At 34.6% G+C, this 23447-nt stretch overlaps 1 protein-coding gene and 1 pseudogene across 1 annotated transcript; one reads left to right on the top strand and one right to left on the bottom strand.

The window, feature by feature from the left end:
* Window positions 1-14940: 14940 nt before the first annotated feature.
* LOC125868495 (uncharacterized) lies at window positions 14941-15429 on the top strand. Its single transcript, XM_049549124.1, has one exon. It carries the CDS (start codon window positions 14941-14943, stop codon window positions 15427-15429), a length of 489 nt encoding a protein of 162 aa, XP_049405081.1.
* A 2445-nt stretch (window positions 15430-17874) lies between these two features.
* Window positions 17875-19298, bottom strand: LOC125869438 (UDP-glycosyltransferase 75C1-like; annotated as a pseudogene).
* Between the last annotated feature and the right edge of the window lie 4149 nt (window positions 19299-23447).

Below are 23447 nucleotides of genomic sequence, written 5' to 3'. Positions count from 1 at the left end.
AAAGACTGTGATTTTATCCAAATCTGGACCAGGTTGGGAAATTCTAAATACTATGAAAAATCTTTCCGGCCCCAAATTTTTCCCCGTTGGCTTTTTTATAACGACGGAATCCGGTCGTTACACACATACATGTATCTATTTAAAGGGATAACTTTTATTTTTAATTTTTTCTATTTAATTTACTCACATGTATACCAACTAAAAATATTATACAAATTCTACTATTTACTATTTAATTAAGTAAATATTTTAATAACATTTGGATTTAGCATAAGGGTAAAATAGTAATTCAACTTTTTTACTTTGGAGCTTCCCACTTATAATAATACTAGTTTCACGGCACGTGCCTTGCACGTGTGTATTGTGTGTGTATGTATATATATATATATATATATTATACAATGCTGTAAAATTGAATTAATGTTACTAAATTAAAGCTTTTTAGTAAATACTTATAATTCAAAGAACATAGGACAAGTGTTTTTAAATAATTAATACAAATTTTCATAGACTTACTTGTATTTTGAGATCAAAATGACCAGATATCATTGAAACATTTTAAAATACATTCAAAGTAAAAATGTGGGGAGAAAGTGACATTTCTTTAGTAGTATTTTTAATTTACTCAATTGTTTAAGCGAATCTAACCAACACCATTTAAGTACATTTTTTCTCTTAGATAGTCATACTTGAAATTTTGTATGTGCATGACAATAATAAGGATTACCATAAATATTTTAATATTTTATCTTTATACGCAATCTATCTTTTACAAAATATATTACTCAATTAAAATTTATGTAAGACTATCATAGAGAGGTAATTTTACAACAACATAAAAAAGTACTTTGTTGTTATAACGAATGATGGTTAAATAGAGGTTTGAGTGTATGTCAAATATTAGCTTGATTAATTCTTTGTTTTAGTCAAATATCTCTCTCTCTCTCTCTTTATATATATATATATATATATATATATTTCAGTAGCATAATTTAATTATAATATATGAACAACATCTCTGCCGCATACATATCATATAGTTGTTTTCTAATGAAAGAATCTAATAACTTATAGAAGATGTATCGTGATATAAAATATTAAACTTTTTCAATAATAAAAGCTAATATATGAATAAAAGTCAATATTACTTATAAAATCTTTAATTTGATTTAAGATTATTTTATGATCAATCACTATTTTCTTATCTATTATTATATAGCTAGCAAGAAGTGTATCTTGTGACATAACATTTTCTCAAATTAAAATAAACACAAAATAACATGAAATTCATACTTAAAAAATTCCATACTCAATATAAATATAAAAAAGAAAAATATATATGGAACAATACATAGCCAATGAAGAAGGAAGGCAAAAATTATGTTCATGATATATTCACTATAGTGTTCCATTTGATTGAAATCTCTTGTCACCAACACTTTACTTGATCCGTTCATTTTTACTTACATATTTATTAAAAAATAATTATTATCATGACTATATTATCATATTATAAGTAAAAGTTAAAATCTATCTTTGAAATAGTAGATTTAGCATCAAAAGAAATAATTCAATGGACTGCGTTGAATCCCGGTGTTTTAGCAAAATTAGAAAGAAAGTCCTTCGTGAGGGTAAGAGAATAAAAAATGGAAAAAAAAATATTACCCAAATCATGTGACTTTTTTCATATTTGTTTATTATTATTGTCTTTCCCACAACTTTTAGTCATTGTTAACTCATAAAAATTGCAAGAAAAAATTCAAGTGTGAATTGTTGAATTATTTACTACAATTTGTTAACCAACTCTTTCTTATGTGATACAATTTGGTTACTTTTTCATTCATTTTTTTCCTCCCTTAAATGGAACAATTTTTGAAACATCTATTTTCCACTGCAATTCTTTTTTGGGCATCATTGGTTTTCCAATTATTTTGGTGAAATTTTAGATATGGTAAATTTTTACAAATTTTAATGATGATATCATGTCATTCCTTTTTTTTTAAAGATTTATATTTTTTAAATATAATTTGTGCCATTATTTTATTTATGATTAAGTTCTTAAGTAAATAAATTTAAAATAATATGTTGCCAAAGTAACCTCTATTGCATAAATTTTGTTTACTTTGAACATGTAAACACGTTTTATCCATGCGAAATTGTCACGACCCAGACCATCGTGATTGGCACCCACACTAACCCTCCGGTGGGAGAACCATAACTACTAACCAACTAACCTCAAAACTAAGCATTTAAAGATACAGAAGCAGGTTTAAACGCAATAGTCAAATAGAGTTCCTATAAACTCCCAAAAGATCTAACAACAACTAACAAAACAATGCGGAAATTATTCCCTAGAACCTGAAGGTCAATGTACCAAGACTCTAACAAGGAACCAAAAGTCTAAAGGGAATGGGTACAACCCAATTAAATAGAAGAAAATCTAAAGTACTAGTCTAAGTCCAAATAACAATGGAATAAACATAACGAGAACTCATCACAACCTGGAAGAACTGGCTCACCCTTGAATTTGAATAGATCAATGGTTTTCTGAACAAGATCTGTCAATGGCCACCTGAAGATGCCCTGTACTCAACAAAGAAAGAGCAAGTGCAGTATCAGTACACAATCACAGTGTACTGGTAGGATCAGGCGGCTATCCCAATAAGTGAAACTGATGTAAATAATCACAAGAAAATAAAGCAGGCATATATATTGAACATGTGCAATATCAGTCATCTTATCAGGATCAATGAACTATTCCTCATTCTCAAATACATCAATATGACAAGTCAATGGTCCTCTCATTGAACCCATACCCAAATTGTTAGTGTACCGGATCTTGGAACTCGTTCCAAGTTAGTGTGTCAGATCGTGACACCCGCTCCAATATGTATGTCGATATGTGACATCCAATCCCAGTTAGTGTGTCGGATTGTGACACCTGATTCATTCAATCACAATGTACATTCTCATAATCATACAATCAAGTGTTGATTCATGGCATACAACTATTCAATCATACTCATTTACGATTAGTGTGATAAATAATACAATATTCGCATACATACATGTATTAAAATGAAGTAATTACTAACATACGTCACAACAACATGAAATCACAACCATCACGTACCTTGAACAAAGCTTGAATCCTCCTAAGAAACTTGATTCTTCCCTTTTCGAATTCTTTTCGCTTGCTCTAGGTCTACAAACAAACAATTCAATATGGGGATCAATAATTAAGGTCTAATTTCCCCGGATCATGACAAACCCAAGGCCTAAATTATGATCCTAAGGTGCAGCTAGGGTTTTTCCCACCATTCAAAACCGTTCATAATCCTCCCTAACTATATACAATCAAGAGTTTACGTTCTACAGATCAAAAAACGGAATTGATGAGCAAAAATCTTACCTTTAGCACCAATTTTCGTGGAAAATTGTCAAGAACTCATCTGGGGTCATCTCTTAGCTCTCAAAAACGGAAATTGAAGAAAATGGCAATTTTGGGGTTTATTTCTAACTTAAATCGCGACTGTCCCACTGTGGTGACCCCAATCCCGCTACATCGGCCCCGCCCTGGCGGGACTAATCCTGCTTTAGCGGCTCACACAGAGACAAAACCTCGGAATTTTAGTTCCAAACCCCCATTTCACAATAGACCTTCACCCTATGACACTCAGAAACTACCCAATCGCGCTAAGATCAGTTTCGGGAGATCTACTCGCCCGTATTCGATTCCGTAAAGTCGTACGGGTTCCTGAACGTCTTAGCTCTCTACTCATGTGATCAAATTAATAATTAGATCTCCCATTTGTTACCAAATTTCCCTAGACCTCACTAGCTTAGATTTCGTCAAAATCTGGACTAGGTTGGGAATTTCAAGTTATTACCAAAAAGTTTTCAGGCCCAAAAATTTTCCCGTTGGCTTTTCTATAACGACGGAAAAAATTCGTTACAATAGTTACCAATTTACCTATCACTCATCCCTGAGTGACAAACTAGGAAAAATAGGCTAAAACAAGAGCGAAGTAGTACCTGAGTCATCGAACAACTGTGATACTTATCTCGCATGTCCTTCTCGGTTGCCCAAGTGGCTTCCTCAACCGGACTATGCTTCCATTGAACTTTCAAGGACTTAATCTCCTTGGTCCTCAGTTCCGGACATCATGATCAAGAATTGCAATTGGTTCTTCCTAATATAGAAGGTATTTGTCTAACACAACTAAGTCCCATTTTATGATGTAATCTTCATCACCATGATAACTCTTCAACATGGACACATAAAATACTGGATAAACTCCCAATAATTTAGGAGGTAAAGCCAATCTATAAGCAAATGGTCCTACACAATCAAGTATTTCAAATGATCAAATGTATTGGGGACTAAGCTTGCCCTTCTTGTTGAATCTCATCAACCTTTTCATGGATGATACCTTAAGAAGAACTTTCTCACCAGTATGAAACGCCATGTCCCTTACCTTATGATCCACATACTTTTTTGTCAACTTTGGGTTGTTAGGAGCTTAGCTTGGATGCTTCTTACCTTCTCTTGAGCATCCCTCACTAAGTCAACCCCCAAAGGTTTTACATCTCCAACTTCAAACCATCCTATTGGTGATATACATCCTCTCCCATACAGTGCCTCAAATGGTGCCATATCAATGCTAGAGTGATAACTATTATTAAAAGACAACTCACACATAGGTAGGAACCTATCCCAAGGTCCTCCAAAGTAGATCACACATGCTCTCAACAGTTCCTCTAACACTTGAATAGTCCTCTCTAACTATTAGTTCGTTTGCGGGTGGAAGGCTGTGCTAAAAGTGAGTTGAGTACCCAACTTCTCATGTAATTTTCCCCAAAACTTGGGTGTGAACTGCGTACCACGGTCTGAGATGATAGAAAGGGGAACTCCGTGTAGCCTTACTATATCTTTTACATATACTTTAGCTAATTGTTGAGCATTATAGTCTGTTCATACTAAAATAAAATGGATTGACTTAGCCAATCTGTCAACAGCTACACAGATAGAATCATACTTTCCCAATGTCTTGGAAGACCAACTACGAAGTCCATCGCTATCCTTTTCCACTTCCATTTGGAAATTGACATTCTCTTAAGCAAACCTGCAGGCCTTTGATGCTCATATTTTACTTAGCTTGTTGGCAATTTTGACACTTCGCCACAAACTCTGCTATATCTTCCTTCATGCCCGACCACCAACATAGTCGCTTCAAGTCTCGGTACATCTTGGTCAAACCCGGATGAATGGAATACCTCAAACCATGGGATTCTATCAATTAATCTAAATCAAGTCACCCACTCTAGGAACACAAATCCTTCCTTTAAAACTGAGCATGACCCCCGCATCAAGAACCATTGTTTGTGCCTTACCAATCATTGTCTTCTTCCTAAGCTCATTCAAATTCTCATCCTCAAACTATTTGGCCTTGATTTCCTCAATGAATGTGGCCCTAACCTCAATGCTAGCTAACACCCCACCTTTTTCTAAGATGCCCAACTACATGAACTTAGATTCCAAGGTTTGGATTTCCTTAGCCAAAGGTCATTTGGATACACTCAATCAAGCTAAACTACACATACTCATCGTTTTTCGGCTTAGTGCATCTGCCTCTATATTAGCCTTACTCAGATGATACTGGATGGTCACATCATAATCCTTGAGTAACTCTATCCACCTTCGCTGTCTCAAATTTAGATCCTTTTTTGGGTGAATATATGTTGTAGTCTACGGTGGTTAGTAAATACTTCACACTTAACTCCATAAAGATAATCCCGACAGATCTTAAAAGTAAACACTACCGCTGCCAACTCTAAATCATGTGTTGGGTAATTCCTCTCATGCACCTTCAACTACTGCAATGCATAAGCTATGACATTCTTATCGTGCATCAACACCGCACAAGCTTGAATGTGAAGCATCAAATAAACAATAAAATCCTTCCACCGATATTGCTAGAACATGTGTTGTGGTCAAAAGAGTTTTGAGCTTTTGAAATCACTCCTCCCNCAACTACCGCAATGCATAAGCTATGACATTCTTATCGTGCATCAACACCGCACAAGCCTGAATGTGAAGCATCAAATAAACAATAAAATCCTTCCACCGATATTGCTAGAACATGTGTTGTGGTCAAAAGAGTTTTGAGCTTTTGAAATCACTCCTCCCATTTTTTCAGTCCATTCAAATGGTATCTTCTTTTTGGTCAAATTTGTTAAATGTGTGGCAATAGAAGAAATGTTTTTCACAAACCGACGATACAAGCCAGCGAGCCTCACAAAACTCCTCATTTCAGTCACAGAACTTGGTCGGACCCAATTCCTAACCACTTCAATCTTTTGGGGATCTACCATTACCCCTTCCTTTGAAACTACATGCCCTAAAAAGGCAACCGAAGTCAACCAAAATTCACACTTAGAGAATTTCGCATACAACTTTTGTTTCCCACGAACACCCAAAACAATATAAAGATGGTTGGCATGCTCTTCCTTACTTCTCGAAAAACCAAAATGTCATCCATAAACACTATCACAAACAAATCAAGAAAGGATTTGAATACCCCATTCATCAAACTCATGAGAGTTGCATGCGCATTTGTCAATCCAAACGACATAACTAGGAACTCATACTACCCATAGCTGGTCCTAAATGTCATTTTGGTATATCCTTGATACGCTCAAATTACACCTCCCTAAAGAAGCATAAGCGATCGTTATCAAGTAAAGAACCCAACTTGTAGGTTGGGGTCGATCCCACGAGGAAACTGGTTTAGACTTAACTTTAACTTACACTTATATTCGTTTAGTCAAAGTACTTCCAGAAACAAGTAATAAAAAGGGGGGATTTGTGAAACAAATTGTAAGAATTCAGTTAGTAATCAGTAAACAAAAGTCATTTTTTGTTGTTATCAAGATGAGAGAATTAACTAGGATATACGTGTTCACCACAAGCTCACAACTTAGTAATCCTAGTAATAGCAATCTTTTCCTAGTGTATTACATACAATGTGATAAGTTAGGTATCTTTAAATCCTTGGTCCGACATCTAGATAATTTCACCCCGCACCTTGGTCCGGCTACGTGTGTATAAATTACTAACCTTTACCTTTACCTCATATTACACATCGTAATCGATGTTTGGCTTAGTTATTACCTCGCACCAATCGACACTAGCCTATTAGATAGTATCACACTAAATCTATGTTGATAATTATTTTCTTATTGATTACCTCCTTGGTCCGGCAAGTAGCAACAAGGCCCGTTTTAATGCGTGCACTCGTTAAAAAGACTTTTAAGCAAAAAAATTATCAATGCATGCAAGACACTGTTCAAGAATTGCTTAGTTATTATTCATACTTTGTTAATCGCTCATAGATCCCACAACCCTAGTTTTGGAGTTTAGTTAACCATAATCATATGAACACAATTCATTGTTTTAGATGAAAGAATTATGAACTTACGTAGTTGAGAAAAATAAACCCAGAAATTCAACTCGAATTTCAAATCAAATCTTCAAAACTAACCTTGGGAAATCAAGAATTGCTCGGGTAGCAAAATTAATTCCCTCGTCACAAAGTAAAACAAAGGTAATAATCTCTAACCCCTAAAAACGAGGTTTACATGCCCTATTTATAGAAAACAAGTCCTAATTAAAAGGGAAACAAATTAAGGAAAGTGTGTTTAGGCACACGTTTTCATTCCATGAGACTGACTCACGGACCGTCAATGGATCTACGGTCCGTGAGTCCCTTCCGTCAGCCAGGACTTAGAAAATATTTTAGCCTCCAAAAATCAGCTTCTCTGAAGTAAACGACGAACTTGCAGTACGGACCGTAGATCAATCTACGGTTCGTCAATCCCTTTCTGTAGCTCCACACTTAGAATCTTCAAAAATTAGGTACTGGAACCCTCGTAGTATCAATCTACGGATCAACAGTACGGTCCGTAGATCAATCTACGGACTGTCAATGGCCACCGTGGTTCCACACTTGGTCAGATTTCCCTGATTTGCCTTCGATGCCTTGCCTGCTGATCTACGGCCATCACCTACCGAGTGTCATAGGACTTACGGTCAGTAAATCACCTCCGTAGATGCCTGTTCTGTAGTTCTTTCAGCTGTCCCTTTACTTCCACACCTGAACATCTTTCCTGCAAAATATGATAAAAACACATAAAAACCAATCCAAAAAAGCCCTAGACACACACAACTTGTAAGTGAAATGTATTAGAAATACCGTAAACTCACGGTATATCAATCCTCAGGCCTAATCTTCAACTGATGGTAGCCAAACCTTCAATCAATCTTAGAGAAAACGGATGTACCTTGCAATTGGTCAGAAAGATCATCTATTTGAGGCAATGGATACTTATTTTGAATGGTGACCCTATTCAATTGTCGATAGTCTATGCACATTCTCATACTACCATCATTTTTCTTAACAAACAAGATAGGAGCCCCCCATGAGGAAGCACTAGGAAGAATGAATCCTTTATCAAGAAGCTCTTGGATTTGAGCCTTATGCTCTCTTAAGTCTGTCAGATCCAAGCGATACGGAGGGATGGAAATGGGACGGGTACCGGGTTTTAAATCAATGCAAAAATCTATGTAACTATCCGGAGGGATACAAGGCAAATTAGTAGGAAACACTTCTCTAAATTTTGACACCACCGAAAAAGATTCAATAGAGGGGGATTCAATCTTAACATCCTGAAAATGAGCCAAATAAGCCAAACAACCTTGCCCCACCAGTTTTCTAGCCCTTATGGAGGATATGATCTTAGTGGACTTAGGCTTGTACACCCCTTCCTACTCTAACTGTCCCCTTCCGGGGATCTCTAGAGTCACTGACTTAGTATTACAATTGAGCACAACATAATAGGGGGACAACCAAGTCATGCCTAAGATTATATCAAAGTCAATCATATCCAAAATAACCAAATTAACCCAAGTCTGAAAACCTATAAACATAATAGGACAAGCACGATAGACATGGGTGACTATGAAAGACTCTCCAATGGGGATACAAACATGGATGGGGGAATCAAGTATATCATAAATCACATCAAATTCTGAGGCAAATCGCACGGATACATAAGAATAAGTAGAACCCGGATCAAATAACACATTAGCCATCCGATCACATACAAGAATAGTACATGTGATCACTGCATCAGAAAATTATGCCTCATTCTTACCCGAAAAGACATAACACTCACCCCTATCGTCTTGACGGGCGACTTCCCTGCATGGTTGCACTGTACCAATGTTTGCATTACCATTTCCCCGACCTCCATGGCCTCGCTAATTTTCTCCTCGCTCACCTTGTGGACGCCCTTGACAATTATTACCATTTCCCGCGGGTACCACTGCTCTAGTCAGCTGTTGTGCTGGGTCTAACATGCGTGGGTGGAGACAATCTCTCTTCATATGCCCAGGTTCTCCACAATTATAAAAAGTGTGGTCAAAAGATGGCCTGTTGCCCGCCAAAGGTGCAGCTCCCTGGCTATCCTGAATCAAATTCTGAGGTGGAGTTCCCGAGTAATTAGCTGTAGAGGCGGGAATGTCAGACTGTATTGGCCGGGCTGCAAGTGTCAGCCTACCTGAACCTCTAGAGTATGAACCCTGAAAGTTACCTGCGCTTTTAGCTTTCGTAGGCAATGTCTTAGCTTGATCGTCTCACCTCACGCCCTCAACTTACTTCACAAATCTATTACCTCATTAAAACTTTTTCCTGCAGAAGTCATGTGCACACACAATACATGTAACTCAGAATTCAAACCCTTAACAAACAAACAGATCCTTTCTTCCTCATCAGTCACCAAGTGCGTAATATATTTACACAAGCCATGAAACATAGCCTCATAAGCAGCCACAGTCATACAATCTTGCTCCAAAGCCTTGAACTTATCCTTCTTACGATCTCTCAAGGTCTGGGGTACATATTTTTCCAAGAAGAGAGCATGAAAATGGGTCCAAGTGAGTGGGGGTAAAGCTGAAGATCTACATTCCACATAAGCTCTCCACCATTGCTTAGCCTTGCCCTGAAGTTGAAAAGTCACAAACTCTACTCCATGCTGATGGACAATTCCCAACTTATGAAGCATCTCATAACAATCTAGGATGAACTCATAGGCGTCCTCACTCTCAGAACAATGGAACACATATGGTTTCAATTTCAAGAACTTAGTCAACATCTCATGCTCATTAGCAGTCAGTACGGGACCCAAGAAAGGACAAAAGAAAGCATCAGTACCTACAGTTCCACCCACCTTGGGGACAGTAATAGCAATAGGGGGTTGGCAAGTGTTTGAGTTGCTTGAACTGCGGGAAGAACTCCAGGACCAACCAATCATTTCAGGAAAGACATAATCGGTTGAGCCAATACTTGGTCTAATGGAGGAATACATGTGGTCACAGCTTGTACCTCTTCCTCTTGTCCAACATCCTCATCATTCTCAACCTCTATGTTCTCATCTATCTCTTCATGATGCACAGGAGGATTCTTACTTCTGAGAGCATTCTCAATCGGAGCTCCACCCCCAGTAGGTGCTACCCTTCCTCGGCCTCTACCCCTAGCTCTTTCTCTACCCCTGCCTCAACTGCGACCTCTTGCTGCGGATTCCTCAGGTGGCGCATTGATGGGAGCTACGGGCTTGACGCCGTTGAACCTACTATTAACCATATGCGGACAAAAGAGTGAAGGAGGTTAGATACCAATTTGGATCGCCCGATACCAATTAGACCCAAGTTATAGCACGGAAGGAGAGAAGAGGAAACATAGAGATTTCCTAAAGTCCTATAGCCTCTCGAAGAAAAGTACAGATGTCTCTGGTGGGAGAACCATAACTACTAACTAACTAACCTCAAAAGTAAGCATTAAAAGATACAGAAGCAGGTTTAATGCAAGAGTCAAATAGAGTTCCCATAAACTCCCAAAAGATCTAACAATGACTAACTAAACATTGCAGAAATTATTCCCTAGAACCTGAAATTCAATGTACCAAAATTCTAACAAGGAACCAAAATTCTAAAGGGAATAGGTACAACCCAATTAAACATAAGAAAATCTAAAGTACTAGTCTAAGTCTAAATAGCAATGGACTAAACATAACGAGAACTTATGGCAGCCTAGAAGAACTAGCTCACCCTTAAATTCCAACAGATCACCGATCTTCTAAACGAGGACTGTCAGTAGCCTCTTGAAGATGCCCTGTAGTCAACAAATGCAAATAATCACAACATAATAAAACAGGCATACACCGAACATGTGCAATATCAGTCATCTTATCAGGATCAACGAACTATTCCATATTCTCAAATACATTAATATGACAAGTCAATGGTTCTCTTATGGAACGCATACCCAAACTATTAGTGTACCAGATCGTAGCACCCATTCCAAGTTAGTATGTCGGATCGTTACATCTGCTCTAATATGTATGTCGGTACGTGACATCTGATCACAATTAGTGTGTCGGATCGTGACACCCGATCTATTCAACAAGCCCCAATCACAATCACAATATACATTCTCATAATCATATAATCAAGTGTTTATTCATGGAATACAACTATTCAATCATACTCATTTACGATTAGTGTGATCAATAATACAACATTCGCACACATACATGTATTAAAATGAAGTACTTACTAACATACTCCACACAAACATGAAACCACAACAATCACCTACCTCGAACAAAGCTTGATTGCTCCTAAGAAACTTGACTCTTCCCTTTTCGAATTATTTTCGTTTTCTCTAGGTCTACAAACAAACAATTCAATACAGGAATCAATTATTAAGGTCTAATTTCCCCGGATCATGACAAACCCAACAACCCAAGACCCAAATTATGAACCTAACGTGCAGTAAGAGTTTACATTCTACGGATCAAAAAATGGAATTGGGGAGCGTAAACCTTACCTTTAGCACCAATTTTCATGGAAAATTGTCAAGAACGTGTGGGGTCGTCTCCTAGCTCTCAAAAATGAAAATAGTAGAATAATGGCATTTTTGAGGTTTATTTCCGACTTAAATCGCGACTGTCCCACTATGGCGGCCCCAATCCCGATATAGCACTTCAAAAATAGCAATATTAATCCCGCCCTAATGACTTAGACGGAGACAGAACCTCAAAATTTTAGTTCCAAACCCCCGTTTGACAACATACCTTTACCCCATGACACTCAGAAACTACCTGTTCGTGCTAAGATCAGTTCTGGGAGTTCTACTCCCCCTAATTTGATTATGTAATGTCGTGAGGGTTCCTTAACGTCTTATCTATCTACTCATATGATCAAATTAATAATTAAATCTCCCATTTGGTACCTGATTTCCCTGGACATCACTGGCTCTGATTTCATCCAAATCTGGACTAGATTGGGAAATTCCAAGTTACTACCAAAAAGTTTTCTGGCCCAAACTTTTTCCCCGTTGGCTTATCTTTAACGACGGGAATAAGTTGTTACAATAGATACCAATTTACCCAGCACTAGTCCCCGAGTGACAAACTAGGAAAATAGGCTAAAGCAAGAGCAGAGTAGTCCCTGAGTCGTCGAACAATTGGGGATACTTGTCTCGCATGTCCTTCTCGATATCCCAAGTGGCTTCCTCAACCGGATGATGCTTCCATTAAACTGGACTTAATCTCCTTGGTACTTAGCTTTCGGACATCACAATCAAGAATTGCAATGGGTTCTTCCTCATATTGAATGTCTTTGTCTAATACAACTGAGTCCCATTTTATGATCTAATCTCCATCACCACGATATCTCTTCAACATAGACAAATGAAATACCGGATGAACTCCCGATAATTCAGGAGGTAAAGCCAATATATAAGCAACTGGTCCTCCACGGTCAAGAATTTCAAATGGTCCAATGTATCGGGGACTAAGCTTGCCCTTCTTGCCGAATCTCATCACCCCTTTCATGGGTGATACCTTAAGAAGAACTTTCTCACCGGTGTGAAATGCCATGTCCCTTACATTATAATCCGCATACTTTTTCTCACGAATTTTGGCTGCTAGGAGCTTAGCTTGGATGCTTCTTACCTTCTCTTGAGCATCCCTCATTAGTTAACCCCCAAAGGTTTTACATCTCCAGATTCAAACCATTCTATGGGTGAACTACATCATCTCCCATAAAATGCCTCAAATGGTGTCATATCAATGCTGGAGTTATAACTATTATTATAAGATAACTCACACAAAGGTAGGAACCTATCCCAATGTCCTCCAAAGTCGATCACACATGCTCTCAACATGTCCTATACCACTTGAATAGTCCTCTCTGACTGTCCATCTGTTTGAAGATGGAAGGTTGTGCTAAAAGTGAGTTAAGTACCCAACTTCTAATGTAATTTTCCCCAAAACTTGGATGTGAACTACGTACCAAGGTCTGAGATGATAGAAAGAGGCACTCCATGCAACCTTACTATCTCTTATATATATACTTTAGCTAGTTGTTGAGCATTATAGTCTGTTCTGACTTGAATAAAATGGGTTGACTTAGTCAATCTATCAACAACTACCTAGATAGAATCATACTTTCCCAATGTCTTGGGAAGACCAACTACGAAGTCCATAGCTATCCTTTCCCACTTCCATTCCAAAATTGTCATTCTCTGAAGCAAACATGCAAGCCTTTGATGCTCCTATTTTACTTGTTGGCAATTTTGACACTTCGCCACAAACTCCGCTATATCTTTCAGGAAAACATTAAGGTACACATATTAAATAATAAATATAATAGTCACAATACAAGTACTGACTCTTAACGAGCTCATAGAATTTTACTGGAAATAGCAAAATTTACAAAATATCATCGCCTGGGATGGTGTCAAGTAAACAATGTTGACCGAGTATTTCAGGATGTGCTCAATTGACACTGAAGCACGAGATACCTTTACAGAGAATTTCCTAAGTATTATGTTTGGAATCCCAAGGTAAAGACTTGGACAAAAAGAAAAACAAGATTTGTAATTGGTCGCATTGCAATTGGTAAGGCAGATGTAGTACACTATAACTTCATACACATCGATAATTGTTAAACTTATTACTAAAACAATTCATTAAATTATACAGCTAATCCTCAAGAAGGAGAAAGTTATTATGAGATGTTATTACTAAACCATGTAAGAGGACCATTGTCATTCAATGACTTACTCACTGTCAACGGTAGGCAATGTGATACCTTCAAAGAAGTGGCCAAAGAAAGAGGGTTACTAGAGCCCGACAATAGTATATTAGAATGTTTAGGAGAGGTTGTTATCTTCAAAATGCCATCAGCTCTCCGAAGTTTGTTTCTACAATTTTGGTTCATTGTAACCCAACTGATATTAGAAAACTCTGGGATACTTATTATGAGGATATGTCTGAGGACTTTAGCAGGCAATATGGCAACTCTCACAATACTATACTAAAGTGTACTCTAAATAGTATTAATCACTGTTTGGAAAGTATGGGAAAAAGCATAGACATATATGACATTCCTCAACTAGATCACAAATTGCTCGAAGGTTGTCCATCAGAATGTAGAGAAATAAATGAAGAACCTTCCCTGTAAATACCTTCAGAAGATTTTGATGAACAACCACAATTATATCCAGAACAAGAGCATGCTTTTACAAAAATAGTGCAAACAATCGATACTGGAATAACTGGAATATTCTTTGTAGATGGACCTGGGGGAACTAGGAAAACATACCTATACTGTGAATTGCTTTCCAATGTTAGATCAAGAGGTATGATATCTTTGGCAACAACAACCAGTGGCGTAGCAGCTTCAATTTTACCTGGAGGACGTACAGCACACTCGAGGTCTGAGATCCCCCTGCAAACAAATGAGTCAACTATGACGAACATGTCAAAGAAAAATGGTGCTGCCAAATTGATTAGAAAAGCAAAAGTGATTATATGGATGAAGCCCCAATGGCCAAGCGACAAACAATAGAAACAATCGATAGGGGATTTAGAGACATAATGGACATCGATAAGCCATTTAGTGGAAAAGTCATGGTTTTTGGAGGTGATTTTCGTCAGATGTTACCAGTAGTTCCAAAATCAACTAGAGCAAAAATTGTAAATGCAAGCTTGGTGAAATCATATATCTGGCCTTTGATGGAGAAGATTCAATTTATGAGAAATATGAGAACAAAAATGGATCCAACATTCATTGAGTTCTTACTTCGTGTGGGTAACAAAGATGAACCAACGATAAGAGACAGTTTAATCCTTCTTCCAGAACAATTAATTGTCAAGCATTGTAGGGATGGAATTCCAGAAGAATCTATTATAAAAGAGATATTTCCAAACCTACAAAAAAATGCTACTAGGGCAAAATATGTCACCGAACGAGCTATCTTAGCAAGCAGAAATGACCATGTGGATCATCTTATTTACTAGTTAATATCCCTGTTCCCAGGTGAAAGCAAGACATTAAATAGCTTTGACTAGCAGAAGATGACACCAACAACTATTACCAAGAAGAATATCTAAATACTTTAACACCAAACGGCCTGCCGCCACATAGGTATTGCAGAAAATACATTACAAATTACAATCATGAAGAGGCGGTAACAAAAATCAATATGGATTTGTTTTGACATATCTTATTAAATGCAGGTTAGAACTAAAGGAAAATGCACCCATCATGCTACTAAGGAATTTAGACCCTGCAAATGGCTTATGCAATTGCACCCGAATGATATGCCGAGGCATTGCTCTGAATGTCTTGCATTCCAAAATATCAAGTGGTCATTGTGCAACGAAACATGTGTTTCTTCCCAGAATTCAACTATCACCACCAGAAAATGAAGGCTATCCATTTAAATTTATTTGAAAGCAATTTCCAGTACATCTTTGCTTTGCAATGACTATAAACAAAGTAGAAGGTCAAACAATTCCAAACATTGGTTTGTATTTTCCCCGACATGTTTTCTCACATGGTCAGTTGTACGTTGCACTCTCAAGAGGGATATCTATGTCCACAACAAAAGTACTTGTCCTAACAAAGCAACCCAAACACCATAATGGGACATACACAAAGAATATCGTCTATAAAGATGTTTTAGGTATGATAACCTCATATACATATATGTCCATTGTACCATAGATAATCAAATCTTTACAAATTGTGGAGTCCTAACAATATTACATTGCTTCATATCTCAGGTTTAGAAGACACAGACACACCTATGAAGACATAATCGATTCTTCATCGACCCACACTCCTCAATGTGTTAATGTAATATTCATGATAATTGTTTGAGTCCCTCAATCCACTTACATAACTGGTGACATTTAATAAAACATTGTATGGTTTCATGTTTAAGTTTTTTGTTTGTTGTTATTGTATTGCATTCTAATGTTTTAATATTATTTTTATTATTCATAATTTAAAGTACTTTCATTCTTCAAATTTGATGCTTCATATTAAGTTGATGATGTCATTCATAATTTAGCACATCAATATCCTACATATTATGAAATGCATTAATTAAATCTTAATCACTTTACAAGATCAATAATAACTTATGCACTCATGAGAAGTCTATTTAATAAAATGTACACTTCTACTGCATCAATAATATTGCACGCACTCATGAAAAAATAACTTTACAAATGTCTCTCAATAGAGAACGAGACAACTTAGCATGGCTCACACGTGCAATGCACGTGCCCATGACTATTACTATAAAAAGTCTAAAGAATTTATCATATTCTCTAAACATCTACCTTAAATATTTATGTTTTGAGATTATATAAATTTTATTAAATAAAAATATATCAAAAGACCTTTTACTCAATTTTGCTTGAAGTTCCAAAAAGTATTTGGAATTCTTTGTTAAACCAAGAATCAACTTTATTATTTAGCAAAAATAACACAGGAAATGTGTGAGTACTTTCGAGTAATAAGTAACAAAAAAAACATAATGATAGCAAGTAGTATGTTTTATTATTAGAGATAACGTGTGCTAACAAATTAGAGTTACAAAAGAATGACATAAGTATATATTCGATTACAAATTTTGTTTTTTAAGAAAATAAGAGATAATGCATAAGTACCCCTCATGAACTATGACCAAAATCTCAGTGACATATCTTAATTTAATTAGGGTCATATTATCCCTCGAACTCAATTTTTCATATTCCTGCACCTTTTGTGCTGATGTGACACCTTCAACCAAGTAAGTTTGTTATGTTTGTACACACGTGTTTGTCAAGTGTGTAATAATTATTCTTTTAAAAAAAATAATTAAATGTTTTTAAACCTTTTTATTTATTTAAAAAAAAAATTCTTTGATATCTTTTTATTTTCTTTATCTTGTATTTAAATTAAGTTAATACACGTCTGCTTTGTATTTTATACTTTTTTAATTTTTTTTTACCTTCATTCATTGTTTTTTCTCTTTTATTTTTCTATTGATTTTATTTACTCTTTTTATTTTTTTTGTCTTTCCTTTTGATTTGATTTGAAATTTAATTACAAAAGTCTTATATATAAAATAAGTTAATTTCAAATAGATATTAAAATGAGTAAATAAAATCAAACAAAACATAAAAAAAACCCATTCAAATTTAAGGACACTTTTTATTTATATTTTTTAAAAAACAAAAAATAATTTTCTTAAAATAATTAAAAGTGAAAAGATAAGAAATTAATGAAAGAAAAAAATTAAAGTTTTAAGTGAGGAAGAAATTAAAATAATTATTTCAGAAACTAAGAAAATTATTTCATTATGAATAATTTGAAACAAATAGACTAGTTTTTCTGAAGCGGAGAACAAGCTCTTAAGAAACTAATTGCTTACTAGTTAATTTATTTAAAATCATCTATTCACGATTGATTTAGTACTCATTATAACCAAGTAAAAACTCATTAGTTAAAGCCTTGAGATTCACAGTTGATTTACCATTTTCCTTCATAGCTTCCTTAGCTAAATCATTCCATTTCTTGGAATTTCTTCTCAATTCTTCACCACTTCCCATCACGATCGTGATACATCTATTGAACTCATCTCTGTCCACGACACCACCTTCACTGGCATTAACTCTAACACCACTCTTCGAGATATCTTGAATGAGTTTTGCATTACAAAACTTGATCGTTCCAGAGTGGACGTGCCACGATAGGTACCTAAGATGTTATGCTCTCCAAAGTTGAATTCCATCCACAGTGAGTCAGAAAACAACCAACAAAAGGGTGTTTAAGAACTTCCACTTGCAAGCACCAACTCACTATCTTCCCCTGTTTTTCAAGTTCGTCTTTGCAACTCAACTTGTCCTCCATCTTATCTCCGTCTTGTCCTTCCCTAATCGCCCACAAAAAGGGCCTCCCACATTTCAGCAATCCGTGACCAATCTCCTTTATCAATTGACTTGATATTTTGGAGTAACTACCAAATGCTATGTAGATAATCGATCCCTTATCCTTTGAGTTCAACCAATCCATACAATTCTTTGAACTAATTTTAATCATATCAGCTCGAAAAGTATCATCATCAAGAAATGTTGAAGAAATTGAAGCCCCAATTCCCACCATAGTCACATGCTTTAAAATTCTCAAAGCGTCAAACTCTAAAGCATCAAAAGTGTTCCCAAGAACTCTTGGATTTTCTTCACTATTCAACATTTTAATTTGCCTTTTAATAGACTTAACTGCCCAGTTGGTACTTTCCACGTCATCAATCACAAAAGACGGGAAATCAATTGGACTAAGTGGTGGCAATCCTGGTAACTCTATTATTTTATCCTTAACATTACAGTTTTTGAAATAATCAGAATAGTTTGTGAATCTATAATAGTAAACATCAAAAACTGTGGCAGGTTGGATCCAAAATAATGTAGATGAGACATTTATTTTTTTTGGCCACTAAACTAACCCATTCCATGATAATTGTATATATGACATGTGAAAAAGGGGTACCATTTTTTACATTTGATTGGATCAAATTGAAAATGAATTTTGATCCGCGAGACTTTACAGAAGAATAGAACAATGAAAGTCATCAACTGAGCTTAACTGGAATTTTCCATCATAGCCATCAGAGAAAGGAGCAAAGCTTAATACTTCAATGTTTGGGAGTTTTTTTATTTTACTAAAAGTTGATAGGCTCATGGTTAAAGTGACTTCAATGTAGATTGATTAATTGTTTGAAAAATTGAAGACATGGATTAATTTGGCCTTGGCCTAGGAATAGTGCTATAAGAACATGAGGCTTTTCATTCTTAAGATTTTTCATGTTTTGGGTTGTGAGAAGAGAAGTATTCATGAAGGAGAATTAGGGTTTTGGGCAGGAGAACTTTGTTTTTTGAACTTGCTTGGTTACAACTGATTAGTGTGACACATATTTATACTAGTAAATAGATGGTTCTAGATACAAAAAAAATCTAGAAAATTCATTATATTCTTTAATATTCACCTTAACTTTTATGTTTTGATATTATATAAATATTTATTTAAATAAAAAGTATCAAAAAATATTTTACTCAAATTTTCTAGAAGCTCTAAGAAGTATTTGAACTTATTGTTATTCTTAAATTAAACATTATTATTTAGCAAAAAATAAAATAGAAAATACATGAATACTTTTGAGTAAGTAACAAAAAAATATAATGATAGCAAGTAGTATGTTTTATTATTAAATATAACGTGTGCTGACGATTTAGAGATACAAAAGTATGATATTTTTATTTTTCCAAGAATCATCATTATTATTCAGTGAAAATAAAAACCGCAAGAAATGCATGTGTACTTTAATCTAAGAAAAAAAAATATAATGAAGCAAGTAATATGTTTTATTATCATATATAACATGTGCTAATGAAGCAGAGATACAATGCATAACATAGTTGTTGTTTCGTGAATTATCATAATTATACATATTCTATTATAAACTATTATGTTTTTTAAAAAAGATAATCATAAGCATAATAACGTGATTTAAAATTAGAATATAAAGAAGTAAGCATATGAAAAAAATATAAAAAATTCAACATATAATTCATATATATTACCTATCTACATTATAATTTTTCTACAAAGACTGTAATTTTTTTTATTGCCTTTAAGGGTTCAACAATTTGAAATAATCAAACATGGAAATGTCAGTACTATTCATTTTTCCTTTGCAACCTAAGGAATAAAAAAATTTCAAGCGATGAGTCATATTGATGTTTCACTAAACTTTTATATATATTCAAAAGTTTTAAAAATTCCTATAATATCTTGGACTCTCACATATTTGATTCTTTTTCTTGTTCCAAATACATGAAATTATAATTTAGGGTGAAAGTTCTCAAGCATAGTATTTTTGTATGCTCTAATGTTGAAATATGTGACTGTATATCTCATCTAAAATATTAACTTTTAGAGAAGACACACTTTTATTTACTTAATTATAAGTTTTGATACTGCTTAGTTTGAGAAAAGAAAATATATAAATACATTCAAAAAAATATCTATTGAATTAATTTCATTTGGCGAAATAGACATGAATGCTCTTATAGTTAGCATAACCTTTTCACCAACCTTAATAAATAATAAGACCAAAATCCTATAAAAATTAACCATTCCTAGTAAAATGACAACATCCATTCACTTTGAATAATTAATCTTATTTTCCTTGTATCGTTTAAAATATTTCCCACTATCCATAATACTTAAAATTTCACCTCTTCACGATCATTAAAAAAATTTAATCCTTGAAACTCATTCTTAAACATATGCATACTTATGAAATGCAATATAGTGTAGTTGAAAAGTACTTTCATAATGATTTTTGACAAATTATTAGGTGCAATACTCATGTTCTTCATGCCTCCAAACAGCGCATCTCTCCACATAAAATCTTACAACTTAACCTTATGACCTTTCGTCCTGGACTGTTATTTTCTTTTCTTCTTTACTGTTCTATTCTACATACATACACTCTCTCATGTTCTTCCACTCTCTAATTGTTTGAGTTTGTTGTTTCGAATTGCAAGTTAGCTATACCATCAACATTTCTTGATTATTGAAGACTGAATTATTTTTGAGTTCATGGTTACGATTTATGCATATTGGGTTTTGGTTCAGGTATGAGGTGAAAAAGAATAAAACTCTACAATGTACTACTGCTAGGGCTTGAAAAATAATTTTTTATTTGCGTAACTTCCATTGAGTTTCATTAATTAGGGTTTTGAAATTGCATTTTTTCATTTAATTCGTCTTTGTTTTGTTAAAATAATCATGACTTGATGTTGACAGCTATTTGATTTAAAAAGCTTATACATCTCTTTTAATTTATTAAAATTTCGCTTAATATATAAGCTAATGTTGATTTTTGTGGAATTTTGATTTGTTTGGCTCAAAGAAAAGATACATATTTAGTTTAGGAATCAATTAAATACATTAAAAAAATTGAATTAATTTCATTAGGAGAAATAGACATGAATACTTTTATAATATAATTTGCATAGTCTTTTCACCAACCTTAATTATAAACCGCAAAAACAAAATTGGGGACACAATTTTCATCCCTAATAAAATGATATTTAACATTTCTCCATGATATGTAACACCCCAGAAAATTTTTAAAGTAAGATTCGAACTATCCTTCGTTGTGAGTAGGATTTTACCAAGAAATTTAAAATTTCGTAAGTGTTAAGGTCACTAGATGTAGCATCTTGAGTTTCAAAAGAACTAAATTGGAAATAGCAAAATCTGAAATTTTGCAAGTTATGCTTAAGTTATGAGTTTTGGGTCAACATCAAATGGCTACAAGATAGCTAACGAAAGGCCTTTGAATTATCTTTCCAATGCCACCAAGTTTGCTAAATTTTGAGTTCGTATGAAGAGATATGTCCGTTTGAAGTCGGGCTGTCCAAATAAGAAAAGTTACCCGAAAATAGTGAGGGGTATTTTGGTCTTTCCTTACCAAATCAAATTTAATTCATTTTTAGTAAGGTTTTAAGGGTCTAATCCTATTAGGTTCAGTTTTATAATCCTAATATACGCCTAGGGTTTTAATTGAGAGTTCAAGAAGAGAAAAGAGTAGAAAAGAGGAAATGATCAAGGCGTTCGTCAAGGTTCTTGAGTTTTATTGCAGATTTTCGCCATGGGTTTAATCCCTAAGAGGTATGTAAGCTTCCATAGTGTTGGGTTTGTTCACCCACACGCCAATCATGATTTTATTTTTCAAATCTATACACAAATATTGAGCAATTTAATTTCTTGATAAGTGTTCTTGAAGTTTCCTTATCGATTAAGTTTTGATGTAAGATTCTACTTGGGCCAACTTCAAACGACCAAATCTCTTAGAATATCAAGAGTTAATGAGTCATAACCTATTAAATTAAAGGTATTTGAATCTACTTTCCAACACCACCAATTTCACGTCAATCCAACTTTTGAGTAAAACGTTATGACTACTTTAGTAACCTATACAGTGTTGTTACGAATTTAGCCGACCGAAAAACATTAAAAAGAGTCGTTTTTGTCTTTTTACCTCCATGAAAAACCCTAAACGAATTTCTTAACTAATAAAAGGCTCAAAACAATCAGATTTTCATCTTTTAATCCATCATTCTCTTCTATCTCAAACGCTAAGACAAAACCCTAAGAAAAAAATAAAAGTAGAAGACTCTATTCAAGATTCTTTCAATCTTTTTCAAGATTCTTCTTCAAGTTAAGTCTTTATCCAAGAATTCCATTTTTTCAACTCAAATTTCTCCATACAATTATGAATTACTAATAAAAATCATAATTCTTGGCTATAGAGATTTCAAGAAACTAATTCAAGAATCTCAAGAAAGGTTTTCTTGATCGTTAACCTTCAAGCTAGGGTTTCAAGGATTCTAATAAAGTTCTTCTTCAATATTCTTCAAGAACCTTGTTCTTCTAGGTATGTAAGGGTATCATAGTGTTGGACTAGTTCGTCCTCACACCCTACATCTACTTTCAAATCAGTAAAAACGTAATCTAGGATACTTTCCCTAGATTTGAGTATTCTTGAGATAAGTTGATTTGAGTTCTTGAGTTCGTCTTTCTTCTAAAAGTTATATTCCTAATTATAGAATTTCTATATTGTTATTGAGATCTTTCATATCATGAATCATAACTCTTGAATTCATAATTCAAATTCAAGAAAGAGTTAAGAGTAGAGTTCAAGAAAGTCTTTCAGTTCAATTGTGAATCCTTTGAGATCAACTGTTGATTTGAGCTAGGTTTTGAGGAAGTAAGTATGAGAATGAGAAGAGTTGTATACACGAGTTCCATATTGTTATGTAGAACCTTGAATTAAGTCGNTCAAGAAGGAGTTAAGAGTAGAGTTCAAGAAAGTCTTTCAGTTCAATTGTGAATCCTTTGAGATCAACTGTTGATTTGAGCTAGGTTTTGAGGAAGTAAGTATGAGAATGAGAAGAGTTGTATACACGAGTTC

This window comes from Solanum stenotomum, chromosome 6 (assembly GCF_019186545.1).
Source record: "Solanum stenotomum isolate F172 chromosome 6, ASM1918654v1, whole genome shotgun sequence".
Taxonomy (NCBI): Eukaryota; Viridiplantae; Streptophyta; class Magnoliopsida; order Solanales; family Solanaceae; genus Solanum; species Solanum stenotomum.
This window is presented reverse-complemented; position numbering and strand designations above follow the sequence as displayed.